General features: G+C 52.7%; 1 protein-coding gene across 1 annotated transcript; it reads left to right on the top strand.

Annotated features, from left to right (window-relative positions):
• The first annotated feature begins 1,227 nt into the window (after positions 1 to 1,227).
• Positions 1,228 to 13,613, top strand: HPCAL4 (hippocalcin like 4). The gene is made up of 4 exons (XM_045482290.1): positions 1,228 to 1,659; positions 7,602 to 7,771; positions 7,953 to 8,168; positions 9,488 to 13,613. The coding sequence occupies exons 1-4, from the start codon at positions 1,500 to 1,502 to the stop codon at positions 9,683 to 9,685; spliced, it is 744 nt and encodes a 247-aa protein (XP_045338246.1). The 5' UTR covers positions 1,228 to 1,499; the 3' UTR covers positions 9,686 to 13,613.
• Positions 13,614 to 17,542: the final 3,929 nt, after the last annotated feature.

Below are 17,542 nucleotides of genomic sequence, written 5' to 3'. Positions count from 1 at the left end.
CAGGGTAGGTGAAGGTGCTCAGGAAGTGATAGTGTCAGGACTTTTAAACACCTGTCCCTGTGAATCATCAATCAAGGGGCCAGGGATGTGCCAGCTAACTGGAGGCCCAGGTAGTGCTGTCATTCTGTTAGGGCCCCAGAGAGAAGACAGTCCGCAGCCGTAAGAAAGGGACAGCAAAACGGGGGTTCCACAGGAATGGGTCGGGTTCCCACAAAGAGACGTCCATGGGTTCTTTCCGCCGGGAGCTTGGCCCGGGAATTTTGGGGACCAGTCGTTGAAGCCTCGCCTCCATTCTTGGCTGGCCTGTCCTCATCCCCTATAGCCGGCGCACCTCAACTTTGGCTCTTTCGGCAGAAGCCTCACCTCTTCCCCCCCCCCTCCCCCGCTGCTCTTCAGCATCCCCGCTCCCATTCGGCCAATCCCCAGACGCCCCGCCCCACTTCTGACAGATGCCTAGAAGTCCCTCCTCCGCACGTGGCCCAGCGGGAGAGATACCTGCTCCCCTCCCGGCCAGCCCCCTCCCAGTTTGGAATAAAAAGGTTCCTTCCCACCCCCTTGGGTGGGGAGCTCTCAGCTGCCAGGGCAGCCAGGGCAGCCCGTCCGGGCTTTGGGGAGACCCCTAAGTGCGGGGAAGAGGTGTTCCCGGGGCCCTGAAACCTTCCAGACTCACTCAGTGTAAACCACCTCGGGTTTGTGTCAACATCCGAGGCCGGAGACTGGGAGACTGGCGGCGGCTGGGGACCGGCTCCGTCTGCGGGACGGGAAGATGGGAGGGTGGAGACTGGAAGGTGCATGGGGGTAGGCAGGGGGACCTTCTGGGGGAGATCCCGAAAGGCCTCTTGGGGGTCCGTGAGCAATAAGGAAGGCCTGTCTGGAGAGGATCGGAATTAGGGGCTGTAGGGAGCCCAGGACTAGCGTGGGTCCAGATAGAGGTTGGGCGCTTCGCCGTCGGCGCTGCGTTCTCCGCGCCCGCCCACCCTCCTCTCAGTTCCCCGCCGGCAGCGCAGGGCGTGTGTTGAGGGGGCGAAGCGAAGGCGTGGGCGGGCGACCACCCCAGCTCTTCCCTCCACCAGTCAGCTTCTCTGCAGCTCCCCGTCGCCCTCCTCCAATTTCGGGTGGGACTTGGAGGGGGTCGCATCTTGTGACTCATCCCCTCTTCCATCCCCACCCCCGGCTGGGGCCCTGGAAGGGAAGGCTTAGAGACTCGGCTGTGGCTCTCCCGTTTCCACAGCAACCGTGCGGTTGTTTGCGCGAATCCACTTCAATCATCACCTTTGGCCGCCGACTGAGGCCCGGAGTCTGAACCCTAGGGCGGGGTACAGTCGGGGGCACAGCCCTTCCCCCTTCCTCGCGACTACGAGAAGGTCAGCGCGGGCGGGCGGGGCGCGCTCCGGCAGCCGGGCCTCACTGGCCATCCAGTCCCCACCTGAAACCCCGCCTGCCACTCCGCCCCAGCGGAGCCAATCAACGCCCGATCTGCCCGGGATGAGGCGGGGCTTATGCAAATCGTGTCGCCTCCGAGAGACATAGTGATACAAGAGCTGGGAGGCGGCTCCGGTGCGGACCTCGGAGAGCCTGGCCTCCAGCCCGCCAGCCAGTCTCGGTCCCCGCGGCCCGCCGAGGCTCAGAGCCATCCAGCGACCCGGCGAGCGGCCTCAGGTAACGCGGGCGGGGCCGGGCAGAGGCCCTTGTCCCCTCCCCCTCCACCCTCCATTCCCATTCTCCTCTCCTGTTCCCCTCATTCATCTCCTTGACCCCTGGTTCCTCCATAGGCGGCAGCATCTGGAGGGCTGCCCCCGGGCAGGGACTCCCACCCTAATCCAGGCCCCATGGGTCTCAGGGAAGGAGGCAGAGCCGCCTTCTTACTCCCAGTTCAGGTAAGAACACCCACTGCTCTGGCCCCCAACACACACACCGCACACCCACACCCACACCCACCCACGCTGGGGGGTGTGGTGTTGCTGGTGCTCGAGGAGGCAGTAATCACCCTTCCCCTTTGCCTATGGGCAAAGCACCTAGTTGCCCAGCACCATGGCAACCTCCCACCTCCACAGATAGCCCCCACCCATGCCACCCGGCCCCACCAGCAGCTAGCTCTGCACTTCACATCACAAGGTCCCTGTCCCCAAAGACAGCCCCCACCTCCACGGAGAGCCTACTCCCACCTCACGTTGTCCCCTCAGACTGTCCCCATCTCCCACCCCTCAAGGTGATAGAGCTCACAGCATACCTGGGGGAGGGAAGAACACCTCCCCCCCCCCCCCCCCCCAGTTCTTCTCCTCACACTTCCTCAACAGCACTGCCACCTCCCATGGTCCCAGGGCTAGGCAGTGGTCCCGTGTTTGGCCTCTTTCATCCTGGCTGGAGGATGAGCCAGGGGCACCACCCCCAGCAGGCTACCCATACCTGACTGTCACTGCTGTCAAGGTCCCAGCCTTCTCCTTTCCCCTCACCCTTCACAGGTGCTGAGTCCTGCCTCTCAAACATCTCTAATTTGGATCCTTTCTGGCCTTCTTGCACTCAGTCGCTCTCTCTCTCCTATCTTCCTGCTGCCCCACAAGGATCTGCCAAAGCTCCATGTGGACTGTGTCACTCCTTTCCCTAAGGTGGCCTGAATCTGGAGGGCAGAAGAGCTGGGTTAAATCTTCCCTTTGCCCCACCTGCTGTTTGCCTTTGACCAAGTTACTTCCCTTTCTGACCCTCCATGAAATGGGGAAGGGGGCCGGACAGAGGGTGGACTTGATGAGATGGTCTTGAACGGCCTTCCAACCCTGACACGTTCTGGTTCTGTGGCTAATTATGGGAAGATGGGACCATTTCACTCTTGCCCTGAGCCATTAGGCATTTCAGAGAGGAGGCCTGGGGGGGCGTTAGTCCTCACCAAGGGGGCATTGCTTCTTACCCAGGCCTCCCCCTCCCACACACTCTCCAAGCCAAGGCCCGGTCTCAGCTGTCCGGAGTCCCCTCCCAGACCACCAGCCCACGTGGCATGGACAGTTCCAAAGTGGAGGTGGTCACTAGGGCCCACGTTTTGTTTGTAATGCCCTGCCCCTCGTTAAGGAGGAGAGGGAGAAGACGTGCCGCTATGGCAGCTGCTTGGAGAGGAGCAAAGGGAGGAGAGGAAGGAGAAAAATCTCCTGACCAGGGAGCTGTTGTCACCATGACAACCGTCTCAGCACCAGCTCCTTTGAAGCTGGGTGAGGGTGTGGGATTATTGCCTCCCTCAATCCCTCCTACCCTCACTGCCACTTCCCCATTTGAAGCCCACAACCTGGAGCTCTGCCCTCTGGAAGAAGCCTGTGAGCACAGAGGGGCAGCAGCTTTGTGTACGGGGCAGTGCCAGCTCCTTCACAGCTGGAGGACAACCCTCAAGAGGCAGGCAGGGGAGCCTGCAGATGTTCAGCAGGGCCACAGTCCCAACAGAACATGCCCCCAGGGCCTTTGCCTTGCTACTGGCGGGCTGTAGTTGGCCTTCAGTGAACCCTTCCTTTCCCCAGGTCTGGGTTCCACTGTCTCTGAAGTGGGTGCCATGGCAGGAGAACACAGATAAACAAAAGAGACTGATGCCATTCCAAGGAGGAAGACGAGGTTTCTGCCCCTCTTGTGTAATCCACCAAGGGGCATTCATTGAACTACTCTGTGCCAGACATGGCCTTTGGGTCTCTGACGGTGGTTCTGTGCAGCCACAGAGGGCAGAGCGGGACTGGTGTGAGGCAGCTACCAGAGGGCAGAACTCGGAATGATGGGAAAAGTGCTTTTCTCACTCTCCGATCTGCCCCAAAGTGGACTTGGTTATGTGGCGGAGGGGGATAAACTCTTTGCCATTGAGCAAAAAACTTAAGAATATTTTTTGGCTTGGGCCAGAGCTTAATACGAAGATCTCTCCCAAATCAGGTTCCATTCTGGAATTCTAGAGCACAGGGTGAGGGTCAGAGAGTTCTGGAGTCCACACACTTGTGGGGCTCAGTTCCACAGCCCTCAAAGGCTGGGTGCATGCTGCTGACTGTCCACTGTCCAGGCTGGGAAGTAGGCTTCAGCCAGGCCTGAGTGCTGAGGATAGCTGCGTCAGCCCAGAGGGGAAGAAAAGATATTAGGGGAGGGGAAAGCCACTATGCAATAGGGAAATAGGTCCTGGCTGTGTGAAAACTAACTGAAAAGCATGTAGTTGTGAGGGGAGCAGTGGGAAGTAAGGCTAGACAGGTGGGCACCTTGATGCCAGATTCTAGAAGATTCTAGAGTACAAGGGGGCCCATGGGCATATCCACCTCTAGCCTGTATTGTATACTTATGGGCAAAACCAGAGATGAAGCTGCCTCAGAACAGAGAAATCAGAAGAAAGACACTTCCTCTGAGGCAGCTGAGCCCATGGGCATGGCTTCGCATGCAGTGCTCCAGCTGGATCTCAGCCCCTTTAGCTGTGCCCCTGGCCTTGACGATGGGGGGCGGGGGGAGAGAGGACATGGTGAAGTTTCCAGGAGAGCATCAAAAGAAAGAACAGCAGGGCTTGGTTGCAAGTTGGACCTAGGGAAAAGGAAGAGGGGAAAGTAAAGGTAATTAACATCGCACTTCCACTCTGGGATGGAGGAGGAAAGGAAGGAAGGGCCAATGGAGAGAGAAGATGGCCACAGGTTGAGGGTGTCTGGTTGTAGATGAGGGAGTCAGAGGAGCTGTTGGGCCACCCCGAGGGGTGGATATTTCCTAGATGTCAGATACAGTGGGCTGGAGCACAGTAAGATGGACCCACTGAGGTCAAGAGGGAGATCAAAGCTAAAGTTTTCCCAGAAGGCAGGCAGGAGTGGGGAAGGTCTGTACTGGACAAGAGTAGTCATAAATTGGAAAGAGTAGTCCAGGCAGGTGGCATGGATTCAGCCTGGGTGTTCATCTGGACCCTTCCACTGACCTGCTGTGTAACTCTGAGCCAGTTGTCTCCTTTCTCTGGGTTCCAGTTTTCACTAAAATAAGGGGATATCTTTTTTTTCCAGGTTTATTTATTTATTTTGAGAGAGAGACAGAGAGAGAGAGAGAGAGAGAGAGAGAGAGCTAGTACAAGCAGAGGAGGGGCAGAGAGAAGGAGAGACAGAATCCCAAGCGGGCTTTGCACCCTCAGCACAGAGCCCGAAGCGGGGCTTGAACTCACAAACTGTGAGATCATGACCTGAGCCGAGATCAAGAGTCTGATGCTTAACTGACTGCACCACCCAGGCGCCCCCAAATAAGGCGATATCTTAAAGGGACTGCCAGCTTTGACTGGCAATCCAAGAACAATAGAGGAAATGAAGAGAAATGAAGGAAGAGGCATAATCCTCAGTGGGCCTGGGACCAAACTGGGGCTGGGAACAGGTGTGACCCCAAGAGATAGAGAATTGTGGGAAGGGAGCACAAGGCAAGAAGAAGTCAAGGGACGGAAGGCCGGAGCCACATAGACATCATGACGCACACACGCAGACATGTGTGCTCTGACAGATTTGCGGTCTCATTCACTGACATGCTCCCGCCCACACCCAGCCCCTCACACAGACGCTCAGGCACATCCCCCAGAAGAACGCGGGAAAGGCTCCACCTCCCCTATTGGACACCTCTCCCTCTGGGTTCTGTAGCTCGCTTGGCTACACCCTGAGCCTGCAGTGTGCTTTGGACTTGGGGAGGGGTCAGCAGGGGATGTTGCCTCCTTCTTCTGCCCATAGGTGTTCCAGAGGCATCCTTGTGCCCAGTGCAGCTGTTTTGGACCCCACGTTCGGGGTTCCTGAGGATGGCATGCCTCCCCCTCCCTGGCTTCTCCTGGGAGCATAGAGGATTCCTCATCCTCTGGGAGTGGTAGGCGGGGGAGGATGTTGCTGCCCCCACTCCTGCTTGATCTTTCTCATGGCACACTGGAGGCATGTGCGGCCCAGAGATATCTTGTAACTAACTTGAAGCCACATAGCAAGGGAGGGGGCATGGAACAGACCAATCTCAGATCTGGTTGTTCAGAGCACCCCTAGCAGTAAGGATTAGAAGCCACACTGGCATGCAGTGGGCTACGGAAGAGGAATTTCTTCTGCTAGCCTGACAACTTCCTCTTCCAGAGTATCTTCATGACAGGCTACCCTGGGGTCGGAGTCTGGTGCCTTCCCAAAGAGACTCCAGGCAGGTCAAACTCACCTCCAGGGCCAGGTCCTGGAAACAGTTCCTGGAGGGATATTCCTCCCATGGAGGTCAGCCAAGAATGTCTACCTGGCCTTCAGGGCCTGGCAAGGCCTCACTCCTGATACATCCTGGGGAGGGCCTGTACCTCCCTCTGCAGAAACTCCTCTGTCACAGGCTACATGAGGGGCTCCTGTTCCAGTGGGGGAATGACTCTTCATCCTCCCCAAACCCGCTTCTCAGCAACACCACCTCCACTCATTCAGCCCCAAATCTGAGCCTCTGCCTCAAATTCTGTGTTGCTCTCATCCCCACATTCAGTCACCCGAGTCCTGCCAGCGCCTCCTCCTAACATGGCTCGGTCCATCCATGTCACTCCACGGCCTCTGCTCAGTGTCACCATCTCTCACCTGAACCATGCAGCAGGCCCCTCTCTTCTCTGTACCTTCCCCCACCCAGGTCATCTTGCACACTGTAGCCAAAGGAAAAAATTCTAAAACACATTCCTACTTTCTCATCCCAGCACCTAGTTCAGGACCTGCCATTTGTAAGCATTCTGTGCTGATGGACTGAATGCTATCTTCTCAGCCCTTGCTTTAAAATCCCTGTGGGTAAAGGCCAAACTCCTTGGCATGGATTGAAGGCCCCTGACAATCAGCCAGCTACCTCTTTGGCCCAATTATGAGCTATTGAGGGTTGGCCCGTATCTACTTTATCCCCATCACTGGCATGGGACCGAGCACAGCCAGCCTCAATAAATGCTCAGGGAATGAGTGACTAATGAAAAACAGGATTAGCCAGGGTCATCAATGCTATCAGCTAGGACTTCTATTTGTACAGAGGAGGAGAGGGACAAGCTTCCTGCTGGGGTGGCCCAGAAAGCCTTGAGGAAGAACTTGGGAGATGGTGCCGGGGGCAGGACATATGAGGAACCTTCCTCAGGTCCTTGAGCAGAAAAAAGTCTGCAGAGGCGGGTAGGGGCCAAGCGTGGAAAGCTCTAAATAGCAAGGAGAGGGGATTAAGACTCTAAGGGGTGTGGGGGCCTATGCCAGGTGTAAACGGGAGAGGGGAGGATGCAGGCTGTGGCATCAGCGCCAGTCAGCCAGAAGGCCAGGAGCCGAGACCTGGGGGTGGTGATCCTGGGTGCCAGGAGGGAAAACCTGCTGCCAGGAGCGGGGAGGGGCCGCTATGGGAGAGAAATGTATGATGAGGGGAAGGGGGTGGGGGAGGCAGGGCGTCCTGTGGGAAAGTGTGTGAAGGATAGAGCCTAGCTGTAGGAAGGGGGGGAGGCTGTGGAGGGTGGAGGTGAGAGCAGGAGACCCATCCTGCTGTGGAAGGAGGAATCCTGGCTGTGAGAATGTGGGACTTGTTATGGGAGGGGTTATTGTGGAGAAAAAGAACCTGTCCTATGGGGACCTGGGGACCGCTGGTGAGGCGGCCTTGCCCTGAACCAAACTGAGGGAGCCCCTGTCCTCTAGGCCCTGCCATGGGGAAGACCAACAGCAAACTGGCCCCAGAGGTGCTGGAGGACCTGGTTCAGAACACCGAATTCAGCGAGCAGGAGCTGAAGCAGTGGTACAAAGGCTTCCTGAAGGACTGCCCCAGCGGCATCCTCAACCTGGAGGAATTCCAGCAGCTCTACATCAAGGTGGGCGGGGCCAGGCCATCCCAGGAGGTGGGCTGACGGCCAGGGGCGGGGCCAATCAACCCCAGGGGGCGGGCCGGATGGCTGGGGCGGGGCTAGGCAACCCCAGGGGGCGGGCCGGACAGCGCGGGAGGGCAGAGACATCTAGACTGCGGCTTCACCACTACCCGCGTCCGCGCCTCAGTTCTTTCCCTACGGCGACGCCTCCAAGTTTGCGCAGCACGCATTCCGCACCTTTGACAAGAACGGCGACGGCACCATCGATTTCCGGGAGTTCATCTGTGCCCTTTCCGTCACCTCCCGCGGCAGCTTTGAGCAGAAACTCAACTGGGCCTTTGAGATGTACGACCTGGACGGCGACGGGCGCATCACGCGCCTGGAGATGCTGGAGATCATCGAGGTGCGCTGGGGCAGATCCGGGAGGCCAGGGTGTGCTGGGGTGACGCGCTCCTGGCTTCGGGGCACGTCCTCTCCAGCCATCTCCAGTCACCTTACTGTCGGGCCTCAGGAACATCCCCGCTGCACCCCACCTGCCCCCGCATCCCGCCTCCCAGGACCCAGTGGCTAACTAGCATTGGTTGGGCGTGCAGTGTAAGGACTGGCCTTATGCTAAGTGCTTTACCCAATAACCCTATGGAGTAGGTACTGGCAGAAACCCCATTTTACAGATGTGGAAACATAGCAAATAGTGGTTCATGATTCAAATATAGGAAATCTGACTTCAGAGCCTATGTTTCTAACTCATTATTTTTTCAACAAGTATGTATTGAGTGCTACCATGTGCCAGGCACTGTTCAAAGTTACTTCTTTTGGGGGGGGGGACATTCCTTCTACAGTGAGAATATTTTGAAACAACAAGAAAAAAACCCTGTGCATGTGAAGCAATAAATGTTAGGACATAAGAAAAACAAAGTAAGGGGAGCTAATGCGATGGAGGAGGTGTATATAGGGTGAAATGTGAGAAGCAACCTGAATAAGGTGAGGGAGTTAATCATGTAGATTAATCTGGGGGTGGGGGAGAGTATTCTGTGCAGAGGGAACAGTAAATGCAAAGACTCTGAGGTGAGACTGTGTTTGCAGCATTCAAGGAGTAGCCAGGAGAGCAGGGTGGTATGAGAGAAGTGAGAGAGGGGAGAGTGGAAGTGGTCAGGTAGGCAGCCAGGATCCCGGTCTCACAGTCTGGGGTAGAGACTTAACTTTATTCTGAGCAAGAGGGAAACCATTTAGAGCTCTCTGTTCTCCGTGTGGAGAATAGACGAAGGGCATGGGAAGGCAGCAGAAGCAGGGAGACCAGTTAGGAGGTTTCCACTGCAGGCCAGTCAGGAGCAGTGCAAGTGGTTGGATATGGGTCCTAATGCAAAATCTGGGCTGACGAGTTTGGCTGAAGGATTGGACTTGAGGGAGAGTCAAGAACGTCAAGGTTTTGGTCTGAACAACTAAAAGAATGAATTTGCTCTTTAATGAGAAAGGGAATGCTGGGGGGAGAGCAAGTTGGAGGAGAAGACTTGGGTTTTAGACATCTTTGGTTATGAGATAACCATTAAATATTCAGTCTTAGTGACCATACATCACCTTCCAGTATCCTTGCCATCTCCCAGTGTTCTCTCTGCCCACCCCTGACTTCCTTCATTCACCGCACCGCCCCCCCCCCCACACCACCATTGTCTCTGTTCACTGTGGGTGTTCACAGTTCCCCTCTTTCCCCTCCACCCCTGCCAGGCTATCTACAAGATGGTGGGCACTGTGATCATGATGCGTATGAACCAGGATGGGCTCACGCCCCAGCAGCGTGTGGACAAGATCTTCAAGAAGATGGACCAGGATAAGGATGACCAGATTACACTGGAGGAGTTCAAGGAGGCTGCCAAGAGTGACCCATCCATTGTGCTACTGCTTCAGTGCGACATGCAGAAGTAGAGGGTGGTGAGGGGCAGGGCCCCTGGCCAGGAGGGGCGTGGCCACCTCCCAACCCGATGACCTCTCAGGGGGAGGGGTACTCTAGCCTCACTCTCTGGCTCACCCACCCCTCTGCCCAAGCCCTTGCTCCCCTCAGTCAAGATCCTTGAGGGACCACCTCACCCTGGAAAAGAGACAGATCCTCAGGTATTCTGTGGTCTAGCCCCACCCCCCAGTCATGGCCCTGAACATGGGCATAGAGAGTTGGCTTTTACCCCAAGAGACAGGGTTGAGGACGGGGGGCTGTGGGTCTGCTTTGAAAGTCTATTCTTCCTGGGATTATGCTTTACAGGATGTGGTCCCACAGATCCCAATTAAAGGGCCAAAGTGGACCTGTCCTTTGCTGAGGATGTAAATTCCTTAAAGGTGGTCTCTGCCCTGCCCCCTTGACTCTACCTGGCCCCTCCAGCCCCAGCCTTTGGAGCGTTCATTCAATCCTTTCTTCACCTAACGTTTATTGAGCACCTGTTCAATGCCAGGCACCTCTAGGTGCTAAAGTTATGGTATTTTACAGAACACATTCCATGCCCTCTGGAAGCTCATAAAGGAGGGTGAGGCAGTGGTCAGAGTCTCAGATGGAAACGTCACACACAGCTGAGCAGAGGGCATGGAAAGGCTAGTTAGTTCGAAAGGAACTATGAAATCTTTCAGCTCAGCTCCACCCAGAGCTGCAGAGAGATGAAACGAAAAGTGTTTGGAAGTCTAGGAACCATGTGAATGAAGTTTTAAGAAACACTGATATTTATGTAATACTTATTTTTTTAGAACCCTTTGAAAGAGCTAAAGTCATTTTATTAGTTTAGGATATTAAAACATACTTTATATTACTTGGTTTCTTGTAAAATGATTAAACGAATATAGAAAATGCTAATTTTGCTGGGGGGGGGGGAGGGAGAGCTGAGAAAAAAGAGGGAAGATACCAGCAAACTTACCAAATAACACTTTTTCTTATCAGATCAAGTCCTGAAGTGTCACTGTCAGCAGCTTCTGCTGCTTCCTTTTTAATGACCATTTTCAATTCCGTGAGCAACTCTCTATTATGCGCTTGCTCTGGTTGGATGCCGACTTCAGAAACAGAAAAGACGGGTTTGCTGAGAGTGAGACTAGTGTATCTTCCACATGTTGGTAGTTCCTTTCCGGATTTGGTCTAGTTTCAAAGAGGGGCTTTTTCTTTCACTGCCACAGAAACAGAAGGACCTAGAAGAAGAGGACCACCTGGCCACTGTTCAGGTTGCCAGACTGCACTTATGGACCAAAATGCCTAAAAAGTGCTGGGGATGTGCTCCATTTGAAAGGCTTTTTCTAACCCCAGATCCTCAGTCTGCCAGGTAATTCATCATCTTCCAGGTGCACTGGCTTTGCTTTCCAATGTCTGCTTTCTGATTTTGGATCCGTGAGCTATACAGCTGCATGCTTTGACTGCCAGAAAATTAATCTTGCTCCTTCAAGCCTTTCACTTTATTTTCTACTGTACTTGTGATCAGAAATTAGCTTTGATATGCAGTGACAGATTTCCTCTTAAGCTGTTGGTGACAACAATCTCGTATACAGGTGCTGTCAGCCCAGGGTAGGAGCAGGGAGTGATTGCCGAGTCAGGAGTATGGGATTGTATCTCCAGGAAAGAGATGCGGCATGCCCCTTCTGAGTGCTCACCTGTCCTCCCTTCTTTGCAGGTTGCTTGAGGATGCTGACCTTTGGTCCCAAACTCTATTGGACCTTCCTTCTTGCTGCCCTTGGAGGTAGCAAGGCCACTTAGCTGCCACACTCTTTCTGCCTTCTGCTTATGACCAGCCATGTGGTAAGGCTGGGAATTCACATCCTCAGGCAGTAACCAGCAAGTTTTTATCCAATAATGCCTCAAGGAATGTTCCATTGCTCTGAGGAGCTGGTCGTTAGGTGTATCTTGTGCTACCACTCAGCACTGAAGATGCATAGATATTCAACAGCCTGGCTTAGCTGAGACTTCCAGTGGAAGGCTTTTTACAAACTGGGGTTCCCATCCCCCAAATATTGAATCTAACATAACTCACGATCACAAAACTTCATGACTTTCAAAGGCTTGCCATCTACTCCATCTCTTTCTATTCTCCAGCCTAGGAAATAGAGATTTTCATTCTCTTTCTCCAGACTTGGGAAGTGAGACACAGAAAGGGGGGGAAATCCCTTGTGCAAAAGCACACGGTCAGGGAGTGGCACAGTGCTAAGGCTCGAACCCAAGGCTCTAAGAGGGTTTCTTCCCTCAGAGTCTCTCCCTCCTCCTCTGTCTGGATCTGAGTCATATGAAGTTGCCTGTAGGGCAGGCTAAGTTAGTTATGGTCTTGTACATGCTTCCTGCTAAGAAGTTTCTGAGGTGGTGGTCTTCCAAAAATAAGTAGGAGCTTGGTTGAACTCCTGACATTTTTAAGTATCTTGTTGTCTGCTTCTGGGCAGCTCTGTTAACAGGTCAATGCTGTCCTGGGAAGCCCCTGACTCAGATCCCTGGAAGCACCCTGCACTTTCTTTGCACTGTCTTTACTATCCTATTCCTCCCTACGAGAACTGTTTTTGTCTTTCTCCAGTTGGTGGGTAAGTCCTACCCTTGAGAGCATGTTTGATCACTCCAAGCTTCTCAACGTATCCTGTGGGTGATATTTGCCAGTCTGGCCAAACATTGTCAGACAGCCCAGTGATGTGAACACATAAAACCAGGCTGGGAACTGGGAACACCATCTTGCTGATAGGAGGAGCCCAGGCAGGCCACGTCTTGCTCCCACATGCTCCTGGATGTCCTACAGGCTGCATGCTCAGGAGTTCCTGTGGTAGAGCACTGACCCTGCCCTGAGAAGAGAGGCAGGCCTCCAATCCCTGTGCCAGTATGAGGGACTTGCCATAAAGCTCAAGGTTAGTGGAGATTGAAGTATGACTTGTAGAGACACAAAAATATATAGACAGTGAAAACAATACATAGAGTATATTCAAACTCTCCTTTTGAGGTTTTGTCTCTTTTTGCAGCAAGTCTGATTTACAAGGTTTCAGAATCTACCTTCTAACTGCATTCTGTCCTCGTTCATCCTTTGGGGCTGATTGATGAGCCCCTTATTTCTTATCTCTAAAAATCATCAGCAAGGTCTACTTCACATGGCCACTCCAGTCCTTTGAGCTATAATCAGGATTATATAACTTACCTTCAAATCAAAAGTTAAGAAAAAGGAAGCCCATAAGCTAAGGCACTGAATCTTTTCCTGACAATTTCTAGAGGTAGAATTTCATCATGCTGCAGAGAGAGATAGGGAGAGAGAGAGAGGGAGAGATAGAGAGAGAGAGAGAGAGAGAGAGAGAGAGAGAGAAGGAGGGGAGGGAAGAGAAAGGAAAGAGAAAGAATGAGAGAATAATGTGGTGTTTCTACACAGGGTAGTAAGCTGACACTGTAAATGTTTTTACACAAAAATTTACAAAATCAACACATTTTCCTGAAGATCCACCCTGGGTGAGGTTTTGTTCTGACTTTAGAGATCACTGTGGAAGCAAGAATATATTTCTTACGTATTTTATTTATCATTTTCGGGAAAAAAAAGTCAAATTCTGCAATTGAAAAGTCTCAGAAAAACATGGAATTTTCTTTCTGAAATTTTCAAGGTTTTCTTTTACCTTTGCCAGAAGGTGGGGCAGGACCAGGCCTCCCAAGGTGTATGGCCCTTCCTGCTTTGTGGAGGCTGTGGGCATGTGGAGACCTGGGGAAATAGGGGAGCTGGGTGGCAGAGGGGGGCATCCCAACTCATTCTCTAGTGTGGCTCCCTGTCCTCTCCACATGTGCTGCTCCCGACTGTGCCCGCAGTGACTGTCCTCACTATTCAACCCTGTGCTGTATGGTGTGTTTTTTCACTGACAGTGAATAAAAGGTGTGACCATGCTGAGGTCTCTTATTCTTCCCTAAGCTAAGAGAGGGTTGGGGTTAGGGACAGGGGAGAAGAGGCCCCGGGGAGGGGGGTGGGGAGCTCATCGTTGGGGGTGCCTCAACGACTCCCTTGGGGCTGAGGTCCTTATTCTAGCAACGACTCTGGTTATGTGGAACAGAGACCCACCGGAGTTAGTTCAAAGAAAGGAGGAGCAGATTACAAGGGACCCTGAAGATGAAAAATCAAGAATGGCTGGGCCTCAAAAGAACTGAAACTGGCCACAAGGTCTCTCCCTTCTCCTCTCTGGGACTCACAGGCTCTCTTCCTCTTGGCAATGTTTGTATCTGTGTTCTTTTCCTCGGTTTCTCTTCAGATTTCCTTGGTTTCCCTGCAAAAGTGGCTGCAGCCCCAACACTGTAAGACTCACCAATAGCTGACAATACTCTGCATCTCTTAGTTCCAGTTTTCAAGCAAAAGGGTCTGATTGGCTCAGCTTGGCTTACAGAGGGAGGCCTTGGTCCATTCATCAATAGCCAGACCAGGTACTGATATGTGGGCCTGTGAGCAGAGCAGTTTCCCCAGAAGGGAGCTAATGGCAGCCAACAATGGACTTTGTTTCTCCCTCTGTCCAATGGAAAGCATCATAGAGCCCAAATGAGTGGATAGTGGGGAGTGAAGAGAAAAGCCAAGAGCCAAGATTATAATTAGGCCATATGGTGCCCTTTTGAGCAAATTAGGAAAAGCCACCCCTTCTGAGTGTAAACAGCCTCCTAAGTATACAGCTGGGCCAGTGGATGGCACCTTTGGCCTAATGAGAAAAGTATACCCCTTCTTCTGAACAAATATAGCCTTGTCATGCCATGGTACACAGCTTGGCAAGTGGAACAAATCCTGGATTTCAGTCTCACCTGCCCTGCTGGTCAAGGATGTTGTATAGTGTGTAACCTGCTCCACCATCCACAGGAGCTCAGCCCAGGCCCTGAGGCCTCCCTGGGATGCAGTTAGTGTTGACGTGTTTTTCCTAGAATTTTCCCTCTCGTCCTCCTACCCCTGCCCTGTAATGGCCAGAGAGGCCCTGTTTGTTGTTGCAGGTAGTTGGGGGCAGTGGCAGCTGGAGGTGCCTGCTTTGTCCTGAAACGCTCAATTGCATTAACAAGGATTTTCTCAAGGACGCTTGGAGGGGGCCAGCTTCCTTGGCAGGAAGCAATTAGGACAGAGGAAGGAGGTTGACCTGGCCTCAGGGCAGCCATGAACCCAGAAGGTGACTCAGGAGCCTGAGAACTTGGGGCTGCTATTCCCAGCTGAAGCCTCACTGGGGGGATGGGGAGTTTTATTCCCTGCCTACCTTGGGGTGCACAAGTCCTGGGTTCCCATTTCTTAAGAACTTCCCCCTCTGGCCTTCATCACCTCTGACCCAGGTTGATCTACCTCCTGCTTTCAGGCTTACCCTCTGTGCCATCCAGCTGTCCCTAAGAAACCAGAATGTTTTCCCTAAAGTGCAAGTCTGGACCATGTCAATTCTTCAAAATCTCCCCTCTTTCCTCAGTGTGATAAGCTCCTTAAAAGTCCCTCAAGGCCCGGCATGATCTGCCTGCCACCTGCTGACTTCTGAAGCCTGTTTTTCCCCCACCCCCCCCCCTTCCCCCTGCATTTGAGTCACCCCGTATTGTCCTCCATTTTCCTTAAGGCCTCTCTCATGTTTCTGTGGTTGTACACAAGCCATTGCCTCTGCCTGGGCCACCCATTCCCTGTCTCAATGATGTCTCTCTCAGTGAAGCCCTCCCAAGCCTCAAACAGTTGACCCCTCATGTGGACACAGTCCATCATAGTTACTAAACAGCTTTCTGTTTGATTCCGGGTCAGCTGAGCCAAGCACATGTTTAAGTTTCCTTTTGTTTTTTTTTTTTTTGGTTTTTTATTTTTGTTTTTTTTTTTTTTTCAACGTTTATTTATTTTTGGGACAGAGAGAGACATAGCATGAACGGGGGAGGGGCAGAGAGAGAGGGAGACACAGAATCGGAAACAGCCTCCAGGCTCTGAGCCATCAGCCCAGAGCCCGACGCGGGGCTCGAACTCACGGACCGCGAGATCGTGACCTGGCTGAAGTCGGATGCTTAACCGACTGCGCCACCCAGGCGCCCCTGTTTTTTTTTTTTTTTTAAAGGCAAGGAAATGAAAATTCAGGGAATGGTAAGGCTGCAACGTGAACTCAGGTCTTCTAACGTCAAGGTTACTGTTTATTGTGCTTTCTGTGTGTGGGGGGGTTGGGGGGTCAGGAGAAGGGTGAAGGGGGGCTTCATGGAGTAGGTGGCTTCTTGCCCCAGGTCTCACTAAAGACCAGCCAACAGGACCAGGCATGCTGGGTTAAGGCTGCTCAGGAGAGCAGTTCAAGTGCAGGGATCCTGGATTTACATGCAAAGGGGTGTGTTCCCAGTTTATTCATCTGCAGAAGAGCTGGACCCTGAGGGGAAGTGCTGGCCAAAGTGCAGGAATGCAGAGAGCCAGGGAATCCCTGCATGAAGCCAGTGGTCAGGGTGTGACAAAGAAGACAGAGACGATGGCCAGAAGCCAAAAAGGGTGGAAAGAAGAATCTAGGATTGAGTTCCAACCCTTCCAAAGAGGGATCTAGGGAAAGTTCTTAAAGGAACTGAAGCCGGAGTCAGACAGAATCTTTAGAGGCCTACTCATGTCAGTATGAGTAAGAGGACTGGATTAGTTGAGGCTTTTGGTTTGGGGGGAACAAAAGCCAATTCAAACATGCTCAGGTGTAAAGGGAGGCTTGTTGGCTCCTGTAACTGGGAATTCCAGCACTGATGGATCCAGAGGCTCCATGTTGCAGCCTCTCTCCCTCTCTGCTTCTGCTTTCTGTCTCTGTGACCTCACTGTCCACTCCAGATGGGCTCCTCTCACGTGCTTTAACCTGCCACGGGGAAAGATGGGTTCCTAGCTCACATTGTCCCAAATTAATAATCCCAGAGAAGAAAAAGCCAAATTCCCAGCAACCCTATATAAGAATGCAGGAGAGTGGCGCAGCTGTGGTCGCATGCCCGTTCTTTGTTCAATCACTGTGTCCAGGGAAACAGGGTTTTCCAATTGGTCAGGTCTAGCTCACATGCTTGCTCCTGTGCCCGAGGAGGCAGGGAGGTAGGGCCCATTAGTACAATTGACCCTTGAACAATGCGGGGCTTAAAGGCACTGACCACCCTCTACCAACAAGCATTCGACAATACACGTATAAATTTTGACTCCTCCAAAACTTAACTACTAATAGCCTACTGTTGGCTGGAAACCTCAATAACATAAACAGCCAAATAACACATATTTCGTATGTTATATGCGTTACACACGGTATCCTTACAGTAGAGTAAGCTAGAGAAACATGGCTTTAAAAAATCATAAAGAAAACACATTTACAGTACTCTCTCTATATTTATCTAAAAAAATCTGCATTTAAGTGAACTCATGTACTTCGTACCCATGTCTTACAAGTGTCAACTGTAGAAGAAGAAGGTGGGAAAGGTTGCTAGTCAGACAAAATCAATAGCCGCCAACTTTTGAGGGGCATTTGTTGATGGGGTGTGGAGCATCTCATGGAGACTGAGAGATGGACAGTATCGTCTGGCCTCATTTGGGGCTTGGGAAACCGTCTGGACCAGTGGCGGCTCCCTATCAGGGTAGCATGGTTTCTCTTTCATGGGGTCCCTGCTGCCCTCTGCACATCTTTCCGCATCTTTATCTGCTGACCGGCTCATTCTGCTTAGAATTTCTAACCCCATTTAGCTTTATGTGGCACACAGCTGCAGCTTGCTAAGGCTCATCTAGGTCTCTGTGTCAAAGCCACACTGCCAGAGGGCAGTCAGACTGGAGTTTGGGGCCATCCATGGAAACAATCTATCAAGTCTGGAGAAGGGCAAGTCTAAAGTACTTACCCCAATCCTAAAAG

Source organism: Leopardus geoffroyi, chromosome C1 (assembly GCF_018350155.1).
Source record: "Leopardus geoffroyi isolate Oge1 chromosome C1, O.geoffroyi_Oge1_pat1.0, whole genome shotgun sequence".
NCBI classification, from domain to species: domain Eukaryota; kingdom Metazoa; phylum Chordata; class Mammalia; order Carnivora; family Felidae; genus Leopardus; species Leopardus geoffroyi.
Note: the sequence above shows the minus strand (reverse complement) of the source record. Positions and strands in the feature narration are given on the sequence as shown.